Source organism: Oenanthe melanoleuca, chromosome 2, assembly GCF_029582105.1.
Source record: "Oenanthe melanoleuca isolate GR-GAL-2019-014 chromosome 2, OMel1.0, whole genome shotgun sequence".
NCBI lineage: Eukaryota > Metazoa > Chordata > Aves > Passeriformes > Muscicapidae > Oenanthe > Oenanthe melanoleuca.
In genome coordinates, this window is record NC_079335.1 from 110,745,255 (window position 1) to 110,771,387 (window position 26,133).

The 26,133-nt window shown below is 36.0% G+C and overlaps 1 protein-coding gene across 4 annotated transcripts in view; it reads left to right on the forward strand.

The window, feature by feature from the left end:
* The window catches only part of TOP2B (DNA topoisomerase II beta), a 60,396-nt gene that overhangs the window by 10,077 nt on the left and 24,186 nt on the right, over window positions 1–26,133 (forward strand). For all 4 annotated transcript variants that reach the window (XM_056486002.1, XM_056486004.1, XM_056486005.1 and 1 more), the window contains exons 2-16: window positions 7,270–7,443; window positions 8,122–8,212; window positions 10,186–10,249; window positions 11,450–11,595; window positions 12,000–12,097; window positions 13,490–13,702; window positions 13,781–13,954; window positions 18,304–18,405; window positions 18,487–18,624; window positions 20,186–20,324; window positions 23,495–23,652; window positions 24,360–24,485; window positions 25,143–25,253; window positions 25,335–25,440; window positions 25,653–25,762. In XM_056486002.1, the coding sequence (XP_056341977.1) occupies window positions 7,270–7,443; window positions 8,122–8,212; window positions 10,186–10,249; window positions 11,450–11,595; window positions 12,000–12,097; window positions 13,490–13,702; window positions 13,781–13,954; window positions 18,304–18,405; window positions 18,487–18,624; window positions 20,186–20,324; window positions 23,495–23,652; window positions 24,360–24,485; window positions 25,143–25,253; window positions 25,335–25,440; window positions 25,653–25,762 (1,950 nt within the window). The remainder of the gene's footprint in view (window positions 1–7,269; window positions 7,444–8,121; window positions 8,213–10,185; window positions 10,250–11,449; window positions 11,596–11,999; window positions 12,098–13,489; window positions 13,703–13,780; window positions 13,955–18,303; window positions 18,406–18,486; window positions 18,625–20,185; window positions 20,325–23,494; window positions 23,653–24,359; window positions 24,486–25,142; window positions 25,254–25,334; window positions 25,441–25,652; window positions 25,763–26,133) is intronic.

The window sequence follows — 26,133 nt, forward strand, 5'->3', positions numbered from 1 at the left end:
ATATACTTTTAGATACTGTGTGAGCAATAAAAAAAGTATATTGATAGAACTTGTCAGTGGATAGACAACTAAAAAATTTCAAAATAACAAAAAAATTTAGCAATAAAATACAATTCAATTGTCATCATGCAAGGGCAAGTATTAGACACCTGCTTTTAAAGAACATAGTAAAGATCAGGATCTGAATGTATTACTGGTTTTGTACAAGCCTGTGCCAAATAAAGTGTAACTGTTGCTGTAGTAACTTAATATGACTGAAAGTGAATTAATACTTAAATACATAATTTTCTGGTCAGAAGAAGTTACAGTTAGCATACATATTTGCACAAAGGTGTTATTCTTCAAAAAGAATGGAGAAAGCAATCCCTAAATTTTTATTTGAATCTGGTGTGCCTCTATGTTGTATATTAATAATCCTAAAATAAAAATGATGCTACTTTTATGGTGTTTTGGCATTTACTAGGAAGATGAAGCTCTGTAGTTCTAAGTATGTCATTCCATCATGCAGCTAAACAATCTAGCAATACCTGTTGAAAAGTGTGGATTTTTTTTTTTTTAACCATATTCTCCTATCTGAATCTCTGAATGTTTCTGCTATTTTCCTTGCACTACTAACCTGTCTGATTGTCTAGCAAGCTCCTTCAGAAAAGTGAGCTAGTGGACAACTGATTATTTCTGATTGATGAAGAATGGGGAAAAGCTATGCTTGCTCCTTGAGCCAGACTGTTGTGAGGTGGATTTGATTCCACTGTGAGAAATGGAGGAGGGAAGAAAGAAGGAGTTTTGCCTTTTGACAGCAATCATTAGTTTTGGTTTTGTATAATCTGAGAATCTGAACATTTTGAAGCTATTCCCTAACTGTATCATCATCACTAAACTCTATGTAATGTGATGCTTTCAGAGTCCAGAGCGAAGTGCCAGAATCAGGGGCTTTAAAAAAAGAATTTTTGTAAAAAATTAGGAATTTAAAATTAACAGATGGATTAGTCTCGTTGTTGAGACTTGCTCTGGGTGAATTTTCCAGGAACTCCTTTCCATGATCAGCTTTGGAAAGGATGTGATAGAGAGATTCATGTCACTAATGGTATGCGACAGTCTATAGAAATTTGCTGTGGTAAAAGGCAACTGTTACTTTTGTGTTTTTTCATCTTGGCAGGAGAGCCCAACCATTTGTTAGACACAGCAGGAGAGTGGTTTATTTTGAAACTCCCTCCAGTTTTGTTTTCATGGTGGGAGGCATTCTCAGCCAGAGTTTTCTTTGGGAAGATTGCAAAATGTTTAGGTAAAATTTTATTCCTTGTCTATTTTTCTAGGGCAAGAAGAGGCTGTTATGATCCAATGTGACACAGTGCAGTCAAGTGCATGTTATCTATAGAATTCCCTAGTAATTATCACATGGAATCTATACACTTTTTCATTTTTTTTTCAAGTGTAGCATATCTCTGTCAGAAGAGGTAGTTTTGTTTTGCACTGTAATCTCTGGATTTCATTACTTAATTAACCTCCCAAGGTGTTACAGCTTAATTACACACAAAATTTACTGCCTTGTCCCACTAAATGTGCTTATCCTACACTTTATTTAAGGAAATGTAGGACACATGGCATGTACTTTTCTAAATTGTTATGTCCCAGGGCTGCATTTGCCTATTCAGGAGTATGTATCAGGAGTATTCATTATATGGAGTAGTTTTATGAGTTTAAGGCAGAAAAGACAAAAGCCAAAGGGAAGGAAAGAAACTTCTTGTTCACCTACATATTCTCTTCTAGGCCTCATTTATGCTTGTCTGCCATTGTGGAAAATGAGCCCTTTTCTTGCCCCCTAACAGGGGTAAGGAGGAATGGGCACACTAAAGAAAACTGGTTTGTTGGTGTTGTTCTATGGAGATATTTTGCAGTGGAGGAGAGTACAGCAGTGACCAGTACAAAATTAAGTTTGTGTAACTGGGGCAGACATCATTATTAACATTTTTCAGGTCTTTCAGCTCTCTATGGTGTGGAATTCATCTACTAAAGTAAGAGGAAAACCTTCACTTAAAGTAAGGAGTCAAACCAAGGATATATATTCCACCCGTGGCAAGATTGAAACTGATGATGGAACCTGCCTTCTTTGTTGTAGCTTTACATGTTATTGTGTCTTTAGATAGGAATAGCTTTTCTCTGGTGCTGCCAAACCTAAATCAAGTGTGTATTAAGATTTAGCTGTATTAAGTACAGCTGTTTGCAGCATAAGTGACCAAACTCAGCACGGTGGCTCAAAATGCAAAGATGGCATAACCCAGTTTTCATTACAAAAAGACAATAAAAATCTCCAACTTAATATGGATGTCATTCATACCTTCTTATACACAGAAATGTCAACGGATGAGAACACAGCATTAAAAAAAAAAAAAAAAAAGGCAAAATGTGAAGAAAGAAGATGCCAAAGTGAAATATGTGAGTTAATGGGTTGAAGGTAGACAGTAAAAGCCTTGTTGCCAAACTCTTGTCTATCAGCAGCAACTTGAGTTCTGACTCTGGAGGTGACCAAAGGAAAGAATGACTGCAGCTTTCACACAGTACTAGATAAATTAATGGCAAAAACACCTTCAAAAGAGAAGCTCTGCAGACATTGCAATCATCCTGGGGAAAGCAGTTGCCATGATAAGACCTGGTCGTGACAGCACACACAATAGTTGTGATGTGGGAACCTGTGCAGGAATTGCTGTCAACAGAGAGCTGGGGTTTTCCCATCCACTATGCTGTGTTTAAGCTGGCACCATCAAAGGTCACTGTGTGAAGTATGACTGCATGTCTGTGAAGAAGGATGAACAGTTCAATTAGGTTGTAGGTTTCCCAACTACTTAAGCATGGTCGTCTTGCTGACTTACAGATACACGTGCATTTGTCATCAGTCTGGAGGGTTAGAAAGGCCACAAGATTAGCAAGAATTTGTAAAGTCTTGAATGTCACAAAAGCATTGGGAAAGTCATACGCTGTGTCTAAAAAATAAAAAATTGACAACATTAAAATTGCAAAGCAGACCTTGAACATTGGGTAACCTGTAAACAAACAGGCAAGGAGCAGTCTTGCTGTGGAGCAGACTTAAGCCCTTTGTGACACTTGGTTAATTCTCTTTAGGGGTTTTCTCATGAAACAACAGCTGGTGCTGTTTTGAGAAGTGTTATTGGAGCTTTAACAATATGAAGATCTTTCATACAGGACAGAATACAAAAGGCATTCTTGAGACAATTCCAAAATATACAGCAGAGTTTGTCAGTTAAACAGCACTGTGGTTAAGTGCTTGCCCAGTTTAAAAAAAAAATGTGGGGGAGGACTCTCCTTTTGCATTTATTTCTATTTTAAGTAGTAGAAATTCAAAGATGAAAACATTTAAATTTTATTTTGATTTTTTTATCAAGGAACACAAAATGTGAAGACTGTGGAGGATGTTTGTATCAATAGATCTGTATCCTGTGTTTTGTGATAATGATTTTCTCTTTTTGGACTGAGTTCTAAGCATCACTTGAACTCTAAAAATGTCCATTTGAGATGAAAAGATTCAGAACTGGTTTTTCTAGGTACAGCACAGCTCAAAATACTTGACCTGGGAAACGCAGTCCTGTGGACTTCTGATCCTTGCACACCTGCATAATTACATTCATTTGTGTAGTTGAATACTTTTGAGCTTTTGCTTTTATACTTGTGTTTCAATAACGTATTAAATAACTTCTGAATGTTTATAACGCGAGGGTTTTTTGCATGCAGAATATGTATGGATCTTGAAGCACTGTATGAATAAAATCATGAATAAAATCTGTCCTTCTCTATGACAGTGAAATGAACATTTAAGTTTGGCACACTTTGTGATGCCTTAATAAAATCTATAGCATTAAAGTTCTTTAAGACAACTTTTTTCCTTTTTTTCTTTTTTATCATTGAGCAGAAAGAAAATATGATTTTTTGTGTATTATTCTCCCTTACATCATACATTATTGTGTTCTAATGAGTGTGTTATAAACGATAGTGGGCATGGGTGTCCCAGGGAGTACAGTACCAGAAGATCCCAACTAATGCTGGCCTACAGCAAACCTTAAGTGTCCCCAAGAAGGGACACTTCTGCAGGGTTAACTCTTTTCAGGCAGCAGAGTTTGTTTAGGTGTGACCTCCCTTGTCTGTCAACATGACAACAATTGGAAGTAGCATCTCAACAGAAGATATTTGATACTCTACACTTATTACTGATAAGCTGGAAAGTATAAGCTCCTCTAAGCTGTCAGTAAGACTTTTGCTAGGAAGAAAAATGCATTTCCTAGCATTGTACTAAAAGCAATAGCTTGTAGGAGGTCCCTTCCCAATATTCTGCAATAATTTTTCCCAAACTAGAGTTACTTGCTCACAATTAAATGGACTTTTGCTAATCTTCTGACTCTTACTCTACTTGTCCCATAGCATTTTTGACATTGGAGGTAGGAAAATTGTAGCTGGAACTTTTATGCTAAGGTTTAAGTTCTCACTTTGAGTGTTTGCCAAGTTGGGATGTGTTGTTAGATCCCAGTTCTCACACACTGGAAGAGCTGTCTCAGAACAGCCCTGAGAGTATTATACTGATGTACATGTCAGCTGAAGAACTATTGTGTGGTCACAAACTTCTCTGACTGTAAAAACTTCTTAAAGCCTAAGAATTGGGAGCAAATGAAACAGTTCTGTTTGGACAAGATTTTGATGGTCTTTCCACCTGGAATTCTTTTGTATTCTGCATCTCCTCTCTTCCATTTTTTACAACACTTGTTTAATATGAGAAGTGTTATTTTCCTGCTAGTCACTGGTCCCTTCAGAACAAGTGGGTAATAAAATAAAAGAATATTTATATACATGTGCAGTGAAATGTATTGAAAGCCCGGACATCATTCTCAGAACTGCTTCAATGGAAAAGAAATTATGTTGCAACTATTGGCAGTGCTTCTTTTGTAACAATTCTTATTGCTCCTCTTCCGTATTTCAGTTTAATGCTCTTTTTTCCAAAGTTCTGCTCCTTTTCTTGCTTAGTTGATCTATAGCTAGTATTTTTAGGGTGATGGTGACAGGGTTATCACAGTTTAAAACCAAATAACTGTGAAGGCTAAATTAACTAGGATACCAAAGCCCTCTAATCACCCATGTGATTTTGCAGCTCTCCTGTTTGGCAGAAAATGAGATAGACTCCAGAAGAATAGTCATGAGAGCTAGTGTTTTGGTTCCAACTGTGCTGCATGCAATCCTGGTGCCAGATTGTGAGGTTCCCTGGGTTCTTTCCCCGTTTCCTCTGGATGCTGTCAGATACAGGAGTAGGCAATAGAGAATTTTATTCTCATTTGGCATGCTCAGGTTTACTCGTGTCCAAGTAATTGGCTGTTGTCATTGCTGGTGCACACAATCTGCCTCTCTCAAAGTTCTGGAAATGTGTTTCCTAGAATTACCATAGATAAACTAGAAAAATGTGATCTCTAAATCTGGAGGAGAAAGGTAATTTACCTTGTTATGAATAGAATTAAATACTTTATTCTTGTGCTGCCTGAGCTGGGTGGGGAGCTGTAGAGGCATCAAAGCCTGAGTATTAGAAGCTGGAGAGGATAAATGAAATTAATATGTGGAGAATTGTGTGCTATAGGTTGGTGTTTGGCCTTTTGATTCTGCTCAAACTGTGTGAGTCCAGTATCCTTTGCTCCTTTTTCCTATGGATTTATGTGATTTATTGCCCTTTGCATACAGTGCTATCTGAGGCTGCAGCAAAAGCTAGATCGAAGGAGAAGTGATAACACTTCCTTTTGGCCACAGAATTTACATGGTGACTGGTTAATTGGGGGTTGGAGTTTAGCCTGTATTTACTTTATATAGACACATACTGGAAACAGCTAAATGAGAGGGAAAAAATTTGCCTGAGTGGCAAGTGGGTTTTGTCCTCATTATTTGTGTGGTGATGGTTTCTACTGGTCATGTAACACCTGCTTCAGAGTTGATAAACCTCCTGTGAGAGAGGTATTTCAGGTACTGGGTGGGTGGGGACAGAATTTCTTATGTCTTCCAGCCAGGCAAATAAATCATGTGAGTTAAAATTACATTTATTGGCATTTTTGAGATAATTCAGATAATTCCAGTTTATAGATAGGAATACATGCTGTAAAATGTCGTTACTAGTTTCCTTTGTATACATGTTTTTACTGTCTCAGAATAGGGCTAGTCTATATTTGGTTGTTCTGAGATTAACCTTTTTTTAATCTGGTTTTCATTTGATGGCAAGGAGGTATCTATCAGGAAAAAAATCACTGAAAGTGCACCAAATCTCTGTATCCCACCTCCCTTCCCATCCCAAAGTAGGTTAGTTTACCATAAAACTGTTCTTCAAGGTATTTTTTATAAAATTCAGACAGATTAAGCTTGAACTTTGTTTAAATTCCAACATTAACCTATGTGATTCTCTCTTCTTACAGCCCTTGGCTTTTTTCTTAGAATCATAGAATCACCTGTGTTGGAAAGGACCTTAAAGATCATCAAGTTCCAACCCCACTGCTATGGATAGGGACGCCTTTCACTAGACCAGGTTGCTCAAAGTTCCACCCAACCTGGCCTTGAACACTCCCAGGGTTGGGAGATCCACAGTTCCTCTGAGCAACCTGTTCCAGTGCCTCACCAGTCTCACAGTAAAGTCTTCCTAATATGTAATCCAAACCTACTCTTTCAGTTTGAAGTCATTCCCCCTTGTCATTCCTCTATATGCTCTTGTAATTAGTGTCTCTCCTTTCATCATAAAGCATTCTGGGATTGTATCAGGCTTGATCACTTCAGCAGAGAATGTAAATTATAGTAATTGAGAAGCCAGTAGAAGAGGCATTAAGTGTTTCTTAAATACTGCTGAATGAATTGTCCAGACTATAATGTAAAAGTTTAGTATTGCTGTTACCATTTAGAACAGTATTCAGTGGTTTGGATTCAAATGCTTATGCACAAAATTAATGTTGTAATTACTTAACCTGAAGAGATGGGTGGTTTTAAGTGCTGTTGTTTCCTTATTTTGGTTTAGTGTGCTTAGTAAATTGCTAAAGGTTGAATATGCAACGATTAGTTAAGAATCTGTCATGTAATCTGTTGGTTTTTCTCTATTGCAAGGATAGCTTTATCTTAATACATCTGAAAACTTAAATTTAAATTACATGACAAGTTTTGATTGTAACTGAAATCTCTGTCAGATTTTGTTTGTATATCAAGAGTGACAGATTGAATGAGGTTGATTGTTGGTTTGGTTTGTTTTTTTAGACATTATTTGATAATCAGATGAATGCTTCTAAAAAGGAAGACTCAGAAAGCATTAATAAAAATGACACTTCAAAGAAGATGTCTGTTGAGAGAGTTTATCAGAAAAAGACTCAGCTTGAGCACATCCTCCTCCGTCCAGATACCTACATTGGCTCAGTTGAACCCTTAACTCAGGTAAGTGTCACAGTCTTAATGTTTTTTGTTGTTTTAATGAGGAAATGTCTATTCTGGTTGTTAAATAGATGCATCTCTGTTTTTCTCAGTATTTGGAATTAGATAGTTAAAAACTGTGGTCTTGTTTATGTATGCACATGTAGGAAGGGGATGAGACTTGCTTTAAGGCATTGAGTGCTTGGTTCATCTGAAAAGATAGAATCAAAAAACATTGAAATCCAGTCAAACCACAAACACTCACCTGAGTGTGAAACAGACAGCTATGTGTGTATAGGTCTGTGCTCACAAGCATGCCTATGTGCACACACATATGTATGCACATCTGTAAGCAGCATTTGTTCCAGGTCCAAAAAGCTTTGGTCTGTTTGTTTAGGTAGAGAACAGAGAATTTAAGCCTCCTGCTGGCACATTCTTCAGTTGTTTTTGTGAAGTTGCAATTTGCTTTGAACATCACTGTCTGTACTGTTGGGAGTTCCCTGCCAAGCAGAAAATAATGGATTTTCATTATGGAATTCTTTGTGGGTACAGCTATAACTTTTGCAGACTTCTGCTTTTGTCTTGGATGGCTGCAGTAATCAGACTGTAAGAGGAAGGTTCCTGGAGGAAATAGGTCTTAGAGGATCATAGACTGGTTTACCAAGATAGTAAATACTTTTATTTTATTTTGTTTCCATGTAGTTAATGTGGGTTTATGATGAAGATGTAGGAATGAATTGCAGAGAAGTTACCTTTGTTCCAGGCTTGTACAAGATCTTTGATGAAATTCTTGGTAAGTACTTTTAACAATAATGCTGCCTTAGCATTATGGAGTACAAGCTTTTCTGAGTGCTCTCAAAGTACATCAACTTGTATCTAAGTTTAAATCCCAGACTTGAGTCCTGCTAAACTATAGGGCATAAAAAAATTAGTGCATTCTAGAACTATAGAACAGTTTAGAAGGGAAGAGTTTTCAGCTGAACTTGTAAGAAAATGTAAATATTTGTTACTGAATGTCCAAACTAGATAATTCTTTATAAACAATATTGTTACAAGATTTTTTTTTTTTCTGTGAAGTGTTATTAGGGCTGCAATTTAAAGTGACATTTGAAAAAAGATTATTCCTCCTTATCCTATCCCTTAAGTTGTCTGAGTGTTCACTTAGATCATCCTTTCATCAATCATTAAAACTTCCTCCTTCTGTACAGAGGGATAGTGGTGGTAGTTGTTATGGATCATTTCTAGACTTCAGACAGCTTTGAAATAAATAAGTATCATACTGCCATTAAAAAGCACTATGACTGAGGCACAAAAAATATTTTTAGAAAATTTTGTCAAAAATTCTCTGAGTTAGTGTGACTTAATGATATTCTGTTGGTGACAGGAACACACTAATCAGCAGCAGAGATGTGGAATATCTGAATACTGTGCTGTCTGCTGAACTGATATTTTGGCATAATTGGCATGAAATCTTGGACTTAACAGCTTTTATGAAGCTCTGCTTCAAGGATTGGTAGAATTACCTCATAAATTAAATTATATTCTGCTGAGGTCAGTTTTGTTGCGACATTCATTAGATTCACAACTTTTCCACATCTCTAAAATTGCTTTGCAGCATTGCTGTCTTTGAGGCAATAAGGGCTGTATATTTACCAGATGGAAAAGAATGCTTAATTTTTTTTAATATTATTTTTAACTTATTACTTAATTTGATAAACGTGGTAATGAAAACCTTTAATTGCTTCTGTTTTGAGTGCTGCCTCATAGATTAAGTTTTTTTGGCTTTTCATGTTAGGGAGATCACTTCCATATTGTCCCATTCAGAAGAAGATCAGTATCCTGTCCTTATTGGAGTACTTCATGGCTTATTGCTGCTTTATGAGGCACTGATAAGTGCTCCAGAGGGTGTGGTTTGAGAGCTAGGGGACAGTGTAATAACATTATAAAAATGGGACATTGACATTTTGGCTATGCATGCTATTGAATGAAACTGCACTAGATGATTTTAGCAAAAGCACCCTGAAATATCTGATCTTACACTGCGGTCCTTGTCAGCTGTCAAGACATTGTACTTTGGTGTTTTGGGGTTTTACCTTCATCTGTTTCATGGATGATGAGACAGATGCTGAAAGTGGCTGTAATGTGTTTTCCTGTTTAGTGGCCACAGTCACATTTCTGCTCCCTGTAGTTCATACACATGGCAGTGCAGTTTAATTAAATTCTGATCAAATGTTAATTTCCAGTTATCATTGTTTTAATGCTAAACTATGTAGACTGTTAGTTACAAGTCTTGCAGGCTCTTTAGAGAGAACTTTTGCTGCAGTCAAAACACACCTTAATGGATATGACTTTTTAGAAGGGTTTCAGTGTGTAAACTGGTCTGGTGATGCATGTGAGTTTCCAGGGTCTTTCATGTACATGCTGCAATAAATATCCAAACAAGAGCAACAAGAGAAGAATGAAGTGCTCAGTATGTTAAGAACAGTTATGAGCTCACAAAATACACTTCTATATTTATTTCTGATATAGTCTAACTGCTAGAAATAGAATCAGTAATTATAAGAAGGCTGAAAAATATCTTCTTGTAGATACTTGGTTATATTTTTAGACTCCAGTGCTAAGATACGAAATATATACAAAGAACTGCCAGATTAAGAAATACCTGGACTATTTAACTGATGGTGGAATATGTATAAAATCAGTTTTAGAGACCAAGGGATTAATAATTGCCAATGAAGTGTTAATTTGTACTACTTTGTTTCATAGTAAATGCTGCTGACAATAAGCAGAGGGACAAGAATATGACTTGTATTAAAATATCCATTGATCCGTAAGTAAAAGCATGTTTTCATTTGCTTTCCTTGCCAGTGCTATTGCAGTTTAGATTTGTACAAATGATTTTACTAATGAAAATTGATTTCTTGAAAACAGAATATTTTTGGAATTATTTCTATTAGCTTCATATTTTAAGATGAAGAGGTGAATTGAAAGTGGTTAACAGTAAGTGCTGCCATTCTGAATTTATAATAATTGCTTTCCTAAACCATTTGTTAAGGTTTGAATGAAACTTAAAACCACAAGTTCGTAAGATTTATGATAAATTGAAAGCTTGGCAGTGCATAACTATAGCCAGCCAGGTTCTTTACAAATCTTAAATACCAGCTTTGAGGTTTTGTAACACAGTTTTGCCCCTCTTGAACTTCTGTGTTAATTCCTTTACCATTAAGATAAGACTGTTTGAATTAGTCATCTGTATCACACTGAAACTTCATGTTACAAATACATTCATACCATGCTTTTTGAAACTGAATACTTGAAGAGATAATTTCTGGTGAGAAGTACTGTATTTAAATAGATGCTGATTCCTTTTCACTGACATTTAACTAAATAATAAATTATTTAGAAAGCTAGTTTTCAGACCTCACCTTTAGGATAAATATGCTGAGAAGCAATTTTTCTACTTTCCTCATGGAGTGGGAGGGAAATGGTAAATGTGTAAATTTGCCTGACCTGTCCTGATTTTGAACTCTCTAATACTCAAAAATGAGAATTCTGTGTAAGAGCTAGAAGTATTAATGATGCCAGGTATTAATAGATTTTGGCACTGATACATAAAATTAAGTCACAATGTTTATCACAGCTCAGAAATAACACTTTTCTGGATGGACTCCAATGAAACCATAAAAGCTACATCTCTAACTTGAGTGTAATTCTGTCACTAAGTGTCTGGATCCAGTTGTAGTTCATGTTGACAGTGGAATCTCTTCATGCAGGTTTTTGGGGTTTTTTTTATTTGTATGAAACACTGTCATGTATGGACAACTAAGCTTCTTCTTCCAAGACATCTAATAAGCAAAACTAAGTGGAGTTTCTTGTAATTAAAATTGTTAGAGCTCTAAGTAAATGTGGTAAGAATATGGGTTTTTTGCTGTATTTTTATTTAGTTATTTTATTAGTGTGTTTAAACAGGTATGCAGAAGTCTGTTTTCAAAATTGCATTCATTTGTTTAATGTCTTCTCTATTTTCTAGGGAGTCAAACATTATCAGCATATGGAATAATGGAAAAGGGATACCAGTTGTGGAACACAAAGTAGAAAAAGTATACGTACCTGCTTTAATCTTTGGGCAGCTACTAACATCCAGCAATTATGATGATGATGAGAAGAAAGTTACAGGCAAGGCTATTTAATGTGCTTTGTTTTATTCAGTAAAGCCATGGTGTGCCTCTTCTGTATGCTTCCCCTTCTTAATTTTTCTCTTTTCTTTTTTGTAGCTGGTGATTATCCAGTCACCATTACTCTATAGCTCTTTATTAGTGTAAAAAGGCTTAAAGAAAATATCTTACTTTTCCTTTTTTTAATACCAGTATTTACAGAGAACTTTACGTTTACATCTCCAGTGTCAGTACTCATTATTGAATAAGAAACAACATACTTTTATATTTTAATTGTAGTGTATATATGTGTTTAAACATTTCTGCTCCTGAAATGCAGGGAAAAAATAAATTTGATAAATTAGGATATGATTTATTATCCTAAATTTAAACTGACCCTAATTTACTGCATGTTGTTTTTTCCAGGTGGACGCAATGGCTATGGTGCAAAACTTTGTAACATATTTAGTACAAAGTTTACAGTTGAAACTGCTTGCAAGGAGTACAAACACAGCTTTAAGCAGGTATAGAAATGTTCAAAACTCCTTTCCATTTTTTTTTTTTGTTGTAGTTACAGGTTTAAAATCTAACACATATTTCAGGAGTATTTAACAAAATGGATAATTTCTCAGTCAAAGGGATGTGTAGAGTTTGTTTGTAGAGTTGGTATTTCTGTGTGTTAGGATTTTGGGTAAAATAATACTTTCTTTGAAGTGTTAGGTGACTAAAAAACGAAAATTTCTGTTAAAACTGAAGTATATTCATGTACATGTGAAGAGGAATACATTCCATGGAAACATATTGAAGTTGCTGTTGTACAATTTGTCAAAAAAATCTTTTTACTTAGCTATGCAAACATGGAAACAATTATCTGTGTCATTTTGTATGGTGTTAAGAAAAGGATTTTTCAGTGTTTATGTCATGAATTTAACTAGCCCCACGTGGACTTAAGTGCAGGCCCCCCACTTGAACCCATTGCTCATTGTTAGCATACAGACCAAGGGCTGAATATAATCAGGTCTACTGTATATAGCTTTGAGATGGCCACCTTTCAGTTTAAAGTACTTTGGCAGAGTATTAGATACCAAAGTTCCTTGACTTTACTGTCTTTCCCAGCTGGAGGCTTTCTTCTCTTACTTTTTGGACAATTAATTAATTTCTGGTCATGCTATCATATCACTACATAAATAATACACTTAATCTGTTATGCCTGTTTCTTAAAAAATTAATATTTTATGCTGACTGCCAAAGAGCAAATTAATATTGGTTCGAGAGTACTTTTTGAAAAGGACTAAATGCTTTACAGCTTAAAGTGCTGTTCTCCAGTATTTTCAAAATCTGTGAAAATTTATTAGAACTGAACCTCAATATATGCTGTGAGCAGATATTCTTCTTGATCATGCAGATGTGCCCACCTTCTTAAATAGTTCTTAAATAAATACAAGACCCCTGAGTCAAGTCTGAACACCTTGGGGTTTTTTTTGGCCCATTGCACAGTTACAGCATCTCCAGGATGCTGTCTTGGAGACTACTGAATCTCTGCACAGTGACTAAAAAGCCTCCCTGTAGAGGTGTGGAGAGATTGAAAGTGTTAAATGGATGGCTAACAAGGACTCTAATCCCAGCACACTTGTATCTAATTTATTAAGTTCTGTGGGAGACTCCATTTGCATTAGAATCATGTCCATCAATGTAATAATACCTGCATGTTTATGGAAACCACAAATGTGCTGCCACCTATGCTTGTGCTTTGTAAATCAATTAACTTTATATAGTGTTTTACCAGAGGAAACTTCTAATGGAAGTTATGAGCTTTTTGTTGTGTAACTGTTGCAGTCCCAGCATAGCTGGAAAAGGGAATAAAGGAGAAGGATAATGTGTTGTAAACTAAATTCTAAAATGTTTTGTTTCCAAAGACTTGGATGAACAACATGATGAAGACCTCTGAGCCCAAGATTAAACATTTTGAAGGTGATGACTACACATGCATTACATTCCAGCCAGATCTGTCTAAATTTAAAATGGAAAAGCTTGATAAGGATATTGTGGCCCTCATGACCAGACGAGCATATGATTTGGCTGGGTCGTGCAAAGGAGTCAAAGTCATGTTGAATGGGAAGAAACTACCTGTAAGAACATCACTTACATATCTTGAGTGTGCTGAGTATTTGGTGCAGAGAGTAGTGACTGTTTGCTGTTCCTTGCAGGTGAATGGATTCCGCAGCTACGTAGATCTTTACGTTAAGGACAAGCTGGATGAAACCGGAGTCGCGCTCAAAGTCATCCACGAGGTCGTGAATGAACGATGGGACGTGTGCCTCACCCTGAGTGAAAAAGGGTTCCAGCAGATCAGCTTTGTAAATAGTATAGCTACCACAAAGGTGAGGGGCTAGATCAAACATACGAAATGGAAATGATAAAATGCGTGCTGAGGCTTCGCCCGGTCGGGTGTTTGATAAAAAAGTGAATCTGGGTTGCTATAAATAAATAGGTGAGGTAATCCTGTGTGTGAGAGGAACTGGCAGAGCAATTGGATGCAATCAAAATACATTCATAGCAGTGTTTCTACATAACCACGAGTTTTGAAAACACTAGTAATCATTATTGCTGATACTGAAGTCTTATGTGAGCATACATGGTGTTGAAGAAAATGAAACTAATTGATTTCTTCCTTTTTAACACATTGTAATAAAATAATTCTGAAAGTAAGATAAAAAAGTGTACAAATGCCTTTAAAGCTACCATTAGCAAGTTTTGGCGTTTGATGTCCTTCAGAAATGGCTATTTATTGCTTTATGATGTAAAAAGTTGGCCTGAAGTGTTGAGATTAATTTTGTTTTATTTCTGTGTCTTCATAAGGGTATCTAGGTTTTTTTGCAGCTATATTAGTAGTGATATAATAACAAAGAAATATCTTAAGTTATGCTAAAGCAGCAGTGTGCTCAGCATACTAAATAAAGTACAGCTTGATACTACTCAGCTTGTGGGGGTGGTCAGGCATGAAGGGAATCCTCTGAAATCAACCAGCATAATTCTTATTTATGCCCTTTTGGCATGAAGCAGGTTTAGGGACCTGTGGTCCACTGTGGTGAAAAAAAAAGTCTTTGTCACTTCTGCTCTTCTCAAATTGCACTGGATGAGTGACTAACAACTATGCAGTTAACTTGTTAGATCTTACTAAACAGTCTAGTTATTAGAGGTAGCAGATCTAACAAGCTAGATTTAACAAGACTAGAACAAGCAGTCCTAGTAATTGGTGAGACTGTTTCTAGAGAATGTTAACTGTGAGCTTTCCAAAAGATGGGAAAGATAAGAATTGGCAACAGATACTTTGAAACCTCTCCTTGCTCAGATCTCTGTTGAAAGAGTCAGAAGGAAATCCTAATGGTAGCACAAGTGATTCATAAGCACTGGTGGTTACACTCAGTCTAGTAGGTGCTTAGGAATGTTAGTGTTAATCTTGGTGTTAGGTGATGTGTAGCCAGTGTTAGGTAGGGAGTAATTTTTATTGTGTAACTTCTTTTCAGTTGCTCTCAGTGAATTTGAATGAATGTTCTGCAGTAACAGGGCAAGTTTATTTCATTGTAGAATATTTACTTTCTAAATGTGCATTGCAATTAAACACTTTGTCAAAACTAGGGATGACAGATGTGGTAGTTAAAGGGTTACAACCTTGTTTTAGTTCAGGCCTCTTTGTGCAACATAAGAAGAAAAATAACATGACCTTAAAGATGTGTACAATACTTTTATGAAGAAACTGGCAATGTAGAGAAACTTCATTATGCCAGGATATAGGAAGTTGTTTGGAAAAACTGAATACCTCCTGACTCCTAAGTAAAATAAATTGTATACACTTACTGGTTTGAATTTTACTCTTCTGGATCACTTTTCACCATCATGCAGTTACACCTACATTATTATTATATATTCTTCTAGTATATGCTTAGAAAAAGGTTCTGTGTATTCTTCAAAAGTAAGTGCTGTAATTTCTAGTTTTCCCCACTCTCTCAGTCCATGCCATATGCATGTTACTGTGTGGTGTGGGATGTTCCAGCAGTGAATCCTCTCACCAGCAATTGTTGAGCAGCTACCCACTGATGGGACATAATGGGTAGTAATTAAGTGCATCATCTGCCTGCCCCCTTATCTGCTAACAGGTGGGGAGCTCATTCTAGCCGTTAATTATCATTGTTTGCTGACAGCTTTTTGGTTTTGTGTTTGGGTAAATTTCATCCAGCTGTAACTTTCCCCCATGTTTTTTAAACTTGCTATAAATTCCAAGTAAGGTTTTTTTTTAGGTTGCTGGTGTTGTGTTTTTTGAGGGGTTTGGGAAGTCAGGCAGTATGTTGAGATGCAACTCCCTTGTTTAGTTCTTGTAAATTTGTAAGCTTTTTCAGCTCCCCAGTTAATAAAAATTTTGCCATAGCACACCACCACAAAATTCAGCTTCAAGCTCTGATACAGCATTTGAAAGAATGTCTGTTGCTATTAACAGTTGTACAGATAACCTTCACTCAGACTTGAAAACTGATTAAGCATGGTCTTCTTAAGTTCTGTGTTTCAAATAGTAGCTGTGGTAGAAATCGTAGTAGAAACCTCAGCTATTAACATAGGAATCTAATGATAATTTTAATATGGTGACACTGCTGACTTAATACTACCAATCATTTTAGCAGAAAGGTTCAGCCAATACATTTGCAGTGTCACAAGGTAGACTTGCATGGAGAGAGAATCCCAACCTGTTAAAATTTGCTGGAGTTCAGTAGGAAATTTGGGATCATTCTAGATTTCAGATTTATTTTCTTAAAATAAATATAATTTTGAAAATGCAAATGAAAATAGGGTTGAAATTGTAAAACTAATTAAATGAAAACTTCAAATTTATTGTTTGCTTCTGAAATTTTCTACCATATAAACCATTTTTCTGTCCATAGTTTGAATAAAGCTTACATCCAAACTGATGGAAGCTATTGGCTATGAGAAGAATAAAACATATATAGGAGGCAGTCAAAGCTTCATTTTTAAGATTTTTGTTAGCACTTAATTAATCCTTATTCAAACTATGGACAGAAAAATGATTCAGAGGGTTGTTTTGCCTTTGTGTCTTGTATGGAATTGTTCTGACAGCTGGGGCAGTTCCAGTTCTGGTCCCATAGTGGGTACATTTGCCACCTGCTGGTGAGATGGATGAGAAGGTCCCAGCTCTGAGCATCCCTCACTCACAGCTGTGTGCTAAAGAATGGACTCAGGAATGAGGAACTGCTGTAATAACTAGTATCTCCTAAGAATAGGAGCTGCTATAATAACTAGCATCTCCTAAGAACAAGAATTACTGGTAAATTGCTGGTTTTCTTTGATATGTCAGATGCTACTTTTAGCAAAATTTTAAAATTTCTAAAGTTTTAAATGCAAAAATATACTGAAATGTTCCCATAAGTGTAAGTTTTCAGTAATGCCATGAGTAAAAGAAACGCATTTCGAGACTGCCATTCAAGTGTGGAGTGATTTTGAAATGTATAATTTGATATTTTCCTGTAATAGCTTTTCTTTGCAGTTTGGAAATGCATGTATTTTCCTTTAAAGTGGCAGGATATTGATAGATCATCTTTCAGTTGAACTTTCCCTCTGCTGAAACTCTGTCATTCATGTGTGGATAAAAACAGTGTTTTAATTGTGGCAGCTTTTGGGGTTTGGATGTGGATTTTTTAGTTGGTTGGTTGTTTTTTTTTAGAAGAAATGCCATGAGAAAAGATTTTGTATGGTGCTTCTAATGGTTTGTGCTGCTGTTTTAGTAGATGACTCTAGGAACTGGGAGAAACCATAGATGTTTTCTTTGAAGTACAAGTACTGGTTTGGTTATGAGTAATAATATTTAGTAGCTTAACCATTTTGGTTTTATCTACTCTTTTTTTTTTTTTTTAATTTAAATCTCTTCCTTCTCCATGAAGCTGAGAACACAGCTGCTATCTCGATTCAGCTTCTTTACATCTTCAGTTTTTCACATGCATATTCTGCCTTAAAATGAAGAATCCTAACTTGATGTTTGATTGCTAGTTATTTTTCTCTTTTTGGCTGCTGTTTATTCTTGGTTTTGTTTTCTCTTGCATATTTCTTATCTATCCTATACTTCCTCATACCTGTCAAGGGCTGTTTTTTCTCCTTGGTTCTGTTTTAAACAACAGCTTTAAAGAGCAAGGCTTTTTCTGTTTGTTACTTTATGATGAACTTCTCCATAGACACGTGTTCTTTATTTTGTCTGCCCTAATGTAGATTGGTCTGAACAGGAGCCAGTATTTAGTCTGTATTTTTGTAAGGTGCTTACTGATACAGCAAAGGTGATATGTGTAAAATATGGAATGTTGAGTTGGGTATGTTTTAATTTTATGGGATGTGCATCACTCCACTTTTCATTACAAGATTTTAATTAAAGTGTTATGAACTTCCTATGACAGCCACTAGAATTTATTTTATTAATAGTTTGGCTTTTTTGTCTACAAATTTAAAGGAAGGCATTTGAGTAATCAATCATTTAACTTCTGTCATCCTCACTTGAATGAAGACTGAATGACCTGGAAAAAATAGATTTTTCTATCTTATGCTGCAACTCAGTGTGCAAGGATTTCTATACCAAAGTATGACTTCAGGAATTTTGTTAATACAGCTAAAAGCTATTGGTAAATTCAATGGTTATTTTGTTTATTATTTGGGTTTTTTCTCTTCCCTCATGCAGGGTGGTAGGCATGTTGATTACGTGGTGGATCAGGTTGTGGGCAAACTGATAGAAGTGGTGAAAAAGAAGAATAAAGCTGGTGTTTCAGTCAAACCATTTCAGGCAAGTAACTTTATGCAAAAATATTGAAAAAGATGGATGTAAGAATTTTGTTGAGTAAATTGGTTTCTATGTTTTAAACAGGTGAAGAACCATATATGGGTTTTTGTTAATTGCTTGATTGAAAACCCATCATTTGATTCCCAGACAAAGGAAAACATGACATTGCAGCCTAAAAGTTTTGGGTCCAAGTGCCAGCTATCTGAGAAATTTTTTAAAGCAGTAAGTAAAGCCTTTTATTTTTTCCTCTTTGAAGTGGGAATTGACACACTGGACCAAGTGTATGTATGTTCTGTAGCAGAAGGTTAGTTATAATTCTTTAGAATACTGCAGTGGCATTTGCATACTCTGAAAATGGGATGAAGGAATGTCTGTTCATTCTCTGGTGTTAATAATGGATGTACTGACTGTGTTTTGATTGTTGCCCTGGATTTAAAAATGAGCTCTGCCTGATCAACTTGTTTGTTGGAGATTCTGGCATTTGCATTGGTGAAATGAATTGGACTCTTAAAATCTAAACGAGGTTCTTGATCTCTGTTTTTTGTGTTGAAATATTTTCTGAAGTTGAGAATATTGTCTGCCTTACTCTTTTTGTATCAGTCCTACTCCATTGCACTGGAGTGAAAAGAGAGGGAGGGGATATTTCACTTTACTTGCTCATCCAGTAATCAATGAAATGCAAAATGGTGCCTGTAGTATTAAAAGTGATGAAGTGATCCTTATTGTCAGGCAGTAAGTTTAAAAATTTTTCTGTAGATGTGTTATGAATTGTTGTTGTAAATGAATGTATTTGTAAGAAATATATCAGAGAGGTTTTTCCTCTACTACATTTTCTTACAATGAGGGAAAAGTAGAATTCTGTTAGCCAGAACTCTTTATACTAGGTCCTTTTTAGTGCCAGTGGCCTAAAATGAAACTTCAGTGTTGAGAACCTGCCACTGCTAATACTCCTGGCATCAAAACTTTATTGATTGTAGAGTGTTTTTTTCTTCTAATCCTTGTTATGGGTGACATTCCTATAGAATTAAGAGGGAAAAAAACCCCATAACGAAATCTGAAGAATGAATACATGTTTTATTACCATCACAGGTTTGATTTATAGTGTTTCTAATATTCCCAGAAGTAAACATTGATTTCCAGATGCATTAAATGTGCAGCACAATCTCAACAGTGAATGCTGTATTATGGGGGATAATTGAAGGCCAAAGCTCACAGTATTTTGCTTCATCTGTGTTTTCTTTTGATGTGAAACAAGACCTAAAGCAGTTTTAGTTTTGAAAATATACTGTATGCTGCAGATGTGTTTCTAAAATTGGCATCAGATTTCCAAGTGGTTGGTAGAAAGCTCATTCTCAAATAGTTTTGATTGACTTTCAGCCATTTTCAGTCATTTCCAAAGAAACTTTAAATGGTCATAAATAATCCATAAGGCCTCTTTTTGCTGTCAAAATCCAGGAGACAAATGCTTAGTACCTGAAACGACTCAGCACATCAACTACACAGCGTAAGACAACCTCTTGTTAGGTCTCAGACCTCCTTTGCACTTTCCATCAGTTATAGAAGTGGTGGAAAAAGGAGAAAAGGAAGCTCTTTTTTATTGTGTTTTAGTTGTATGTGCATAAAGTCCTAAATAATAAGGTGTGTGTTAATTCCTTGACCTTTCACATGTTGCAATTTTTACAATTTAGAGAACCTTAGAAACGGTGATTTAAAACTGAGATGTAAACATCTGCTATCTGAAGCTTTATTTTTCTCATCCACAATTCTGATTTATTGCTTGTAGGCCTCTAACTGTGGTATCATAGAGAGTATTTTGAATTGGGTCAAATTTAAGGCACAAACTCAACTGAACAAAAAATGTTCATCAGTGAAACACAGTAAAATCAAGGGCATTCCGAAACTGGATGATGCTAATGATGCTGGTAAGAGAACTTACTTTTAAATTCTTTACTGTTTCATAAATTCTTCACAGACATGCTGATTTGAAACCTGACTTTTATTTCTCATCCTTATGTGTTCTTTAATAAAAAAAATTCTGGTTTTCTAAACTTTCTAGAGCTAGAATTCAAATGTGATGGTGAGTTTAGTATTAGGAATGCTGTCCTCTTTAGGGTAGAGAATTGACAACACTGAGCAAAAGTGGCAGTCTAGGTTGGTATTGGAAGAGTGTGTATCTTCTAATTGTGGTTTTCCTGCTAAATGGTGATACCAATATTCCATTTTGGAGGTGACTGCTCTTCTTGACCTTTCTAGTGTAGAAAGATCAGAATGTTTGTAGGGCCAGAAGGTACAGGAAGTAAATCAAGTAGTGTGCAGACCTGAGGGAATGGCTCAAGAGACTTTTTTCATTAGACTTTAAATGCCATTAGGTTCCTGTCTGGGAATATAGGGCAAGCTGGCAATCTCTGCTGGCTTGCTTCCTTAGCACAGATAAGGGATCAGGATCAGCTGGCAGTGGTTGTGCCAACAGCAATGGGTTGGGAGTTGTTGAATGGTTTGAGGGGCAGACATGGCTAAAGAGCTTGAAATGTTGCCAATCTGTGTTAATGTTAGTTGATTTTTACATTAAACAAAGGTAGAGAAATTGCAGTGAAGTAGGTGGGTGGATTGAGTAGGTAAAAGCATGTAACACTGAGAAAGAGGCTTGGTTTTGGTTGGGATTTTTGTTTGGTTTGGGGGATTTTTTTGTGCTTCAGTGTTCAAGACAAAGAAGATGAGATGATGGTTCTGTTTAATTTTTCTCCCTTTCTTTTTGGTTCCTTGGTTATTAATTTTTAATTGAGTTTTCTTCAGTATTTAATTGCTTTTTCATTTATTCAAATGTGGTATTTTGCCTCAAAAGTTGATAATCATGTCTACTCTAGTATTTTGCCTGGGGAATTTTCACTCCTCACTCAGATAAATGTTCCTGATACTTTTCTTGCCAAGAGGATTGTGTGCTTGAAGAAATTGCATATTTTCATGGATATCTAGCCCAGTGCTCCTAACTCATATAATGAATGATTTTGGACACACTTTTTTGGTAGTTGTTTTAACTTTGCTTTGGAGATCAGGCTTCAAAAATCACTTCTTACTTTTTTTTTTTTTTTTTTTTTTTTTACTGTGGGCGATGGGAAGAGAGAATCTCTTACAGGGGAGTTAGTAATAAGCTATACTGTTGTTTTTCATCCTGAAAGTTCCTTAACTAAGAAGGCATGTAGGGATTCATTTGGGCTGAACACTCATGTCTAAAGCTTTGCATGACTTGAATGACTGTTACCCAGGTATTTCTCTGATGCCTAATTATTGTTTCATGTTGAGGAAACTCTGCATCTCCTGAGGGAGCTTAGCCAGATATTGGTTTATTGAAGATCTGGAAGATACTGTATTCCTGACATTGAAGGCATTGCAGATTCAGGGTGGACACACACCCCTCTGACTTTAGTTATTCCTGTGGTTTTTAGATTTTATCTTTGCTTCAAGAATGAATTTGAAGCTCAGGTTCAGCATCCACAGGTTTCTTGTGTGCCTGGTACCCCTGAATGCTTTTATTCATTGCCAGTTAATGCTTAAGAGTAGGAGAAAGGTGTATTTGTAGAGTGAAGCACTTGCTGCAGATTTCCTCCCCCTCCCCTGTAAAGAAAGGGTCCTATACCTGGTTATTCTTGATTTCTTGTGATCTTGAACAGCTAAACATAGTTCTGTGGCTTCTTGGAGGAGAAGAGGTAGAAATCAAAGGAAAAATTAAGAATATAAGATTGTTATGGAGCAGCTAGATTACTAAATCAGGTGAAGCATAAAAGCATTTTTTGAACCTGTCAGTTCATGTAGTTTTATCTTTGAGTGCTTTAAAGCTGTGCTCAGGAAAATACCTGGCTTGTTGTATTTCTGTGAAATTAATTGCTACTGATTGCATCTATTCCAGAAGAAAGGGAACCTGGATGACATTCAAATGTGTTTTCTGCAATTCATTTATGAAAAATACTGGCTTTTATATATTCTAAAACAGCAGACTTGTGTTTTTCTAGGTATTTGGAGTCCACCTTGCTGGTAGGTAGTCACTGCCAGTGTGAATGACCTAGATTATAGGTTTATTTATGGCTTAGATTCTATTAAGCCACACATCTTGATTCAGAAAGCCAAAGGTGCTGAATTTAAGTTCTGTGTAATAGAAAGTATGAGGTGGTTTTTATCTGCCACGTAAAGGCAAATTACAGCACACATTTTAAATAACAGTATATTCAAACTACCTTATTGGCAGTAGGTGAGACTCAACCAGCTTGAAGTGGTTTTTTTTGGGTCTTTTATACCATTTGCCTTGGTAAAATAGCAAAGCTACTTAATGAACATTTGCACTGTTTCAGAAGGGTGGGTTCCTTTTTTCAGTCTGCTTGTTATTTAGAACATCTATTCCACTGCTACACTTGCAAGAGGCAGAGCATAAATGTCATTCCAGTTTTCAGTGCACAGGTACCAAAATTTGTATGTCTTGTAGAATCAAAATTACACTGTTAGTAAAGATTTATTTTTCTGTTTGAGAAATTTGTGAGGTATAAGAAGTGCAAATGGTCTCATCGTTTGAGCTTTTTTGACAAATTTTTCGTACAGTTGTCTGGTTTTAGCTGATAGACAATAAAAAGGGAAAACCACAAAAATGTGATTTTACAAATTACTTTTTAAAATATACTGTGAGGAAAGTGAAAATACAGAATGGGAAGTAACTCCTGTATGTAACTCAGGCATGCATAATGTATGTGTGAAAGAAATTTGCAGCTAGCAAAATGAAATGGTGAAGGTAGAGAAGCAATCTGTCTTTTTTTGTGCAGATGTGTGGGAACCATTATATAAGGTGAGCCATTGTTGCACCCCATTTTGCTTATCTTGCTCCTTGTCCATAGCTATCCATAGTGTGCTGCTAAGGGCAAGGATACTACTCATGGCTGTGCAGTTTTAGTGGTGTGGAAGGCCATCCCTAAGAAGAGAAATTCAACCTACTTAAATTAACTGATGAGGAGAAATTACCTGTAGAGTAGAAAAAATACACCTGTATTTCTTCTTTTTGAGTTATGCTTTCTGTTTTTTTGCCTTCCCTCTCCTTCTTCCTGGCCTGCAGGTGGCAAACATTCCTTGGACTGCACATTGATATTAACAGAAGGAGACTCAGCCAAATCTTTAGCTGTCTCTGGCCTAGGTGTTATTGGTAGAGACAGATATGGAGTCTTCCCACTCAGGGGCAAAATTCTCAATGTCCGAGAAGCTTCTCACAAACAGGTGTGTAGTTCTTTTCTTTTTGCTGACAAATGGATGTCCTCCTGTTTATTCTTGATTTCTAGATATGCATCTTCTTCTTTTAATTCTTAATATTTTCCTGGAAGTTTTGTGACTGAGATTTCATGAAGTACCAGCTATTTTGAAGGGTGGGATAAACGTGTAAATATTAAGTATAGCAGAGCAGTACTGGGTTGATGAAGTTAATTTCTTCACAAGTGAAAGTAAATCTTTCTGTGGCTCATATTCACATTTCACATGAGTACTTAGAGCCCCATAAACTTTGTATTCTCTCCATTGGCATGTGATTTCATGGACTCAAAATATGAGTCAGTGGCCAGCAGCATTACCCCATATTGTTTCTGCTACCATTCATAATTTGTCTGTAATAAGAGGTGTGCTGCAGATGCCCATAAAAACACTGGAAAAATAAGGTAGCTTTGTGAGATGACTTTTTGTTATATGTTCAGATTTCTCCAGCTTTCCACATCCAAAGTGATTTGGCTGTAGAGGAGAAAGAGAGTGGTGCAGTCTTGAGAATTTGCATGTTCAGAAGAAATCATTGCAAGTTCAAAGGCTTCAAGGGGTGGGAATAAAGAGTTTATGAAGTTGAAGTCAGGGTGCATTGAAAAAATAGCTATAGTGCAAGATTGGTATGTTTCTGAATCTCTGCTTTCTACACTGGCTGCAAAAATAACTATTTTGTACAGATTATGGAAAATGCAGAAATCAACAACATCATCAAAATAGTTGGATTGCAATACAAGAAAAGCTATGAAGATCCAGAATCTCTGAAAAGTTTGAGATATGGAAAAATTATGATCATGACAGATCAGGTAAATCTGGAATTCACTGGTTTTAATCTACAGAGCTTCTTACAATGTGTTTTGCTGCAATTTCATAGATTATGAGGTTTCTTTAAGGAATTCATTTATCTATATATATTGTTTTGGTTTCTCTAAAGGCACAACTGAACTTTGTTGCACAAAACAGCAAGAAACCAAACCAAAGTAATAATAAAAACATGCTATTGATAATTCAAAAATATGTTGAAAGTAAGAACAAAAGTAGACAGTAAATGAGCTGGTTTTGCCAGCAAGTCTGGTAAAAACAAGAATGTAGACAATTATTTTTGGGATAATCTCGTGGAAGCATTTGCCACCAATGAGAACTGGGGCTGAGTTTGGCTTTTTTCCACTCTGTTGAGTCTGGGAGAGCTGTCTAGCTCTCAGCAGAAACATGGGCAGAGAAGCCTTGAAGAGCAACCATGCACTTGGCATGGAAGAGCTTTTTAATGGCTCAGGGACAGTGACCTTCACAGGTGGTTATTTCATACCCAGGTTGAGTTTGGAATCCAAATTAAAACCAACTGTTCCTTTCTATGCTTTCTGTCATCACACATTGTGTTGATGTATTCAGGCCAGTGAGTGGGTTTTTTGGTGGTTTGGGGAATCTGATACAAAGTTGTTTCATGTTTTCATGTTCTGATTCAGGATCAGGATGGATCTCACATAAAGGGCTTGTTGATCAATTTTATTCATCACAATTGGCCATCACTGTTGAAACATGGCTTTCTTGAGGAATTCATCACCCCTATTGTGAAGGTATGGGTTCTGTTATTGAGATTTTATAGATTACTTGCAGCACAACAGAAATGTTGATTTTGTTTGTTTGTTTTTTCAAAGGCAAGCAAAAATAAGCAAGAACTTTCATTCTATAGTATTCCTGAATTTGATGAGTGGAAAAAGCATATGGAAAATCATAAAGCATGGAAGATAAAATACTACAAAGGTTTGTTTAAAAACAAATGTGTGAACCCTATGAATAAATAATAATAAATGTGTGCTAGTTTTATATAATAAATGTGTGTGAAGTTTTATTATAGCTGTTTTCGTGATAGTATCTTACATAATGGTTTTATAATATTCCCAGGAAAATAAAAGGGGTAAAATAAGAAAACTTAATTTTTGAATATTGAGTAACTGTTCCTTTTTATTGTACAGGATTGGGTACCAGCACTGCTAAAGAAGCAAAGGAATATTTTGCAGACATGGAAAGACATCGGATCTTGTTTCGATACGCTGGGCCTGAGGATGATGCTGCCATTACACTGGTAAGAACTCACAAAAATGCATCTATATTATATAACTTTGATTTTCATTGTGTGCTGAAAATAGCACATGAGGAAGTCCTGACAGGGCTTGTTTTGGTTTTGGTGTTTTTGAGTACCTGAATGTAGCAGTTTTGGAAACTGCTCGGAAACACCGATTAAGTGTGGTGGTTTGGTTTGCCAATCATTCATTTCCCAGCCAATGCACCAATTAAAGAAGTGGGTCTAGTGCTGGACAAATGCAAGTGCAGCCACTAGAATTATTTACTCATTTTCTCCTGCAAGATGAGGATTAGTAAGACAGCAAAGCAGGCTCAAACTTTAAAGGGTATAAAGAAAATTTTATTGACAGAATTAAAAGAAAAATAATAAGA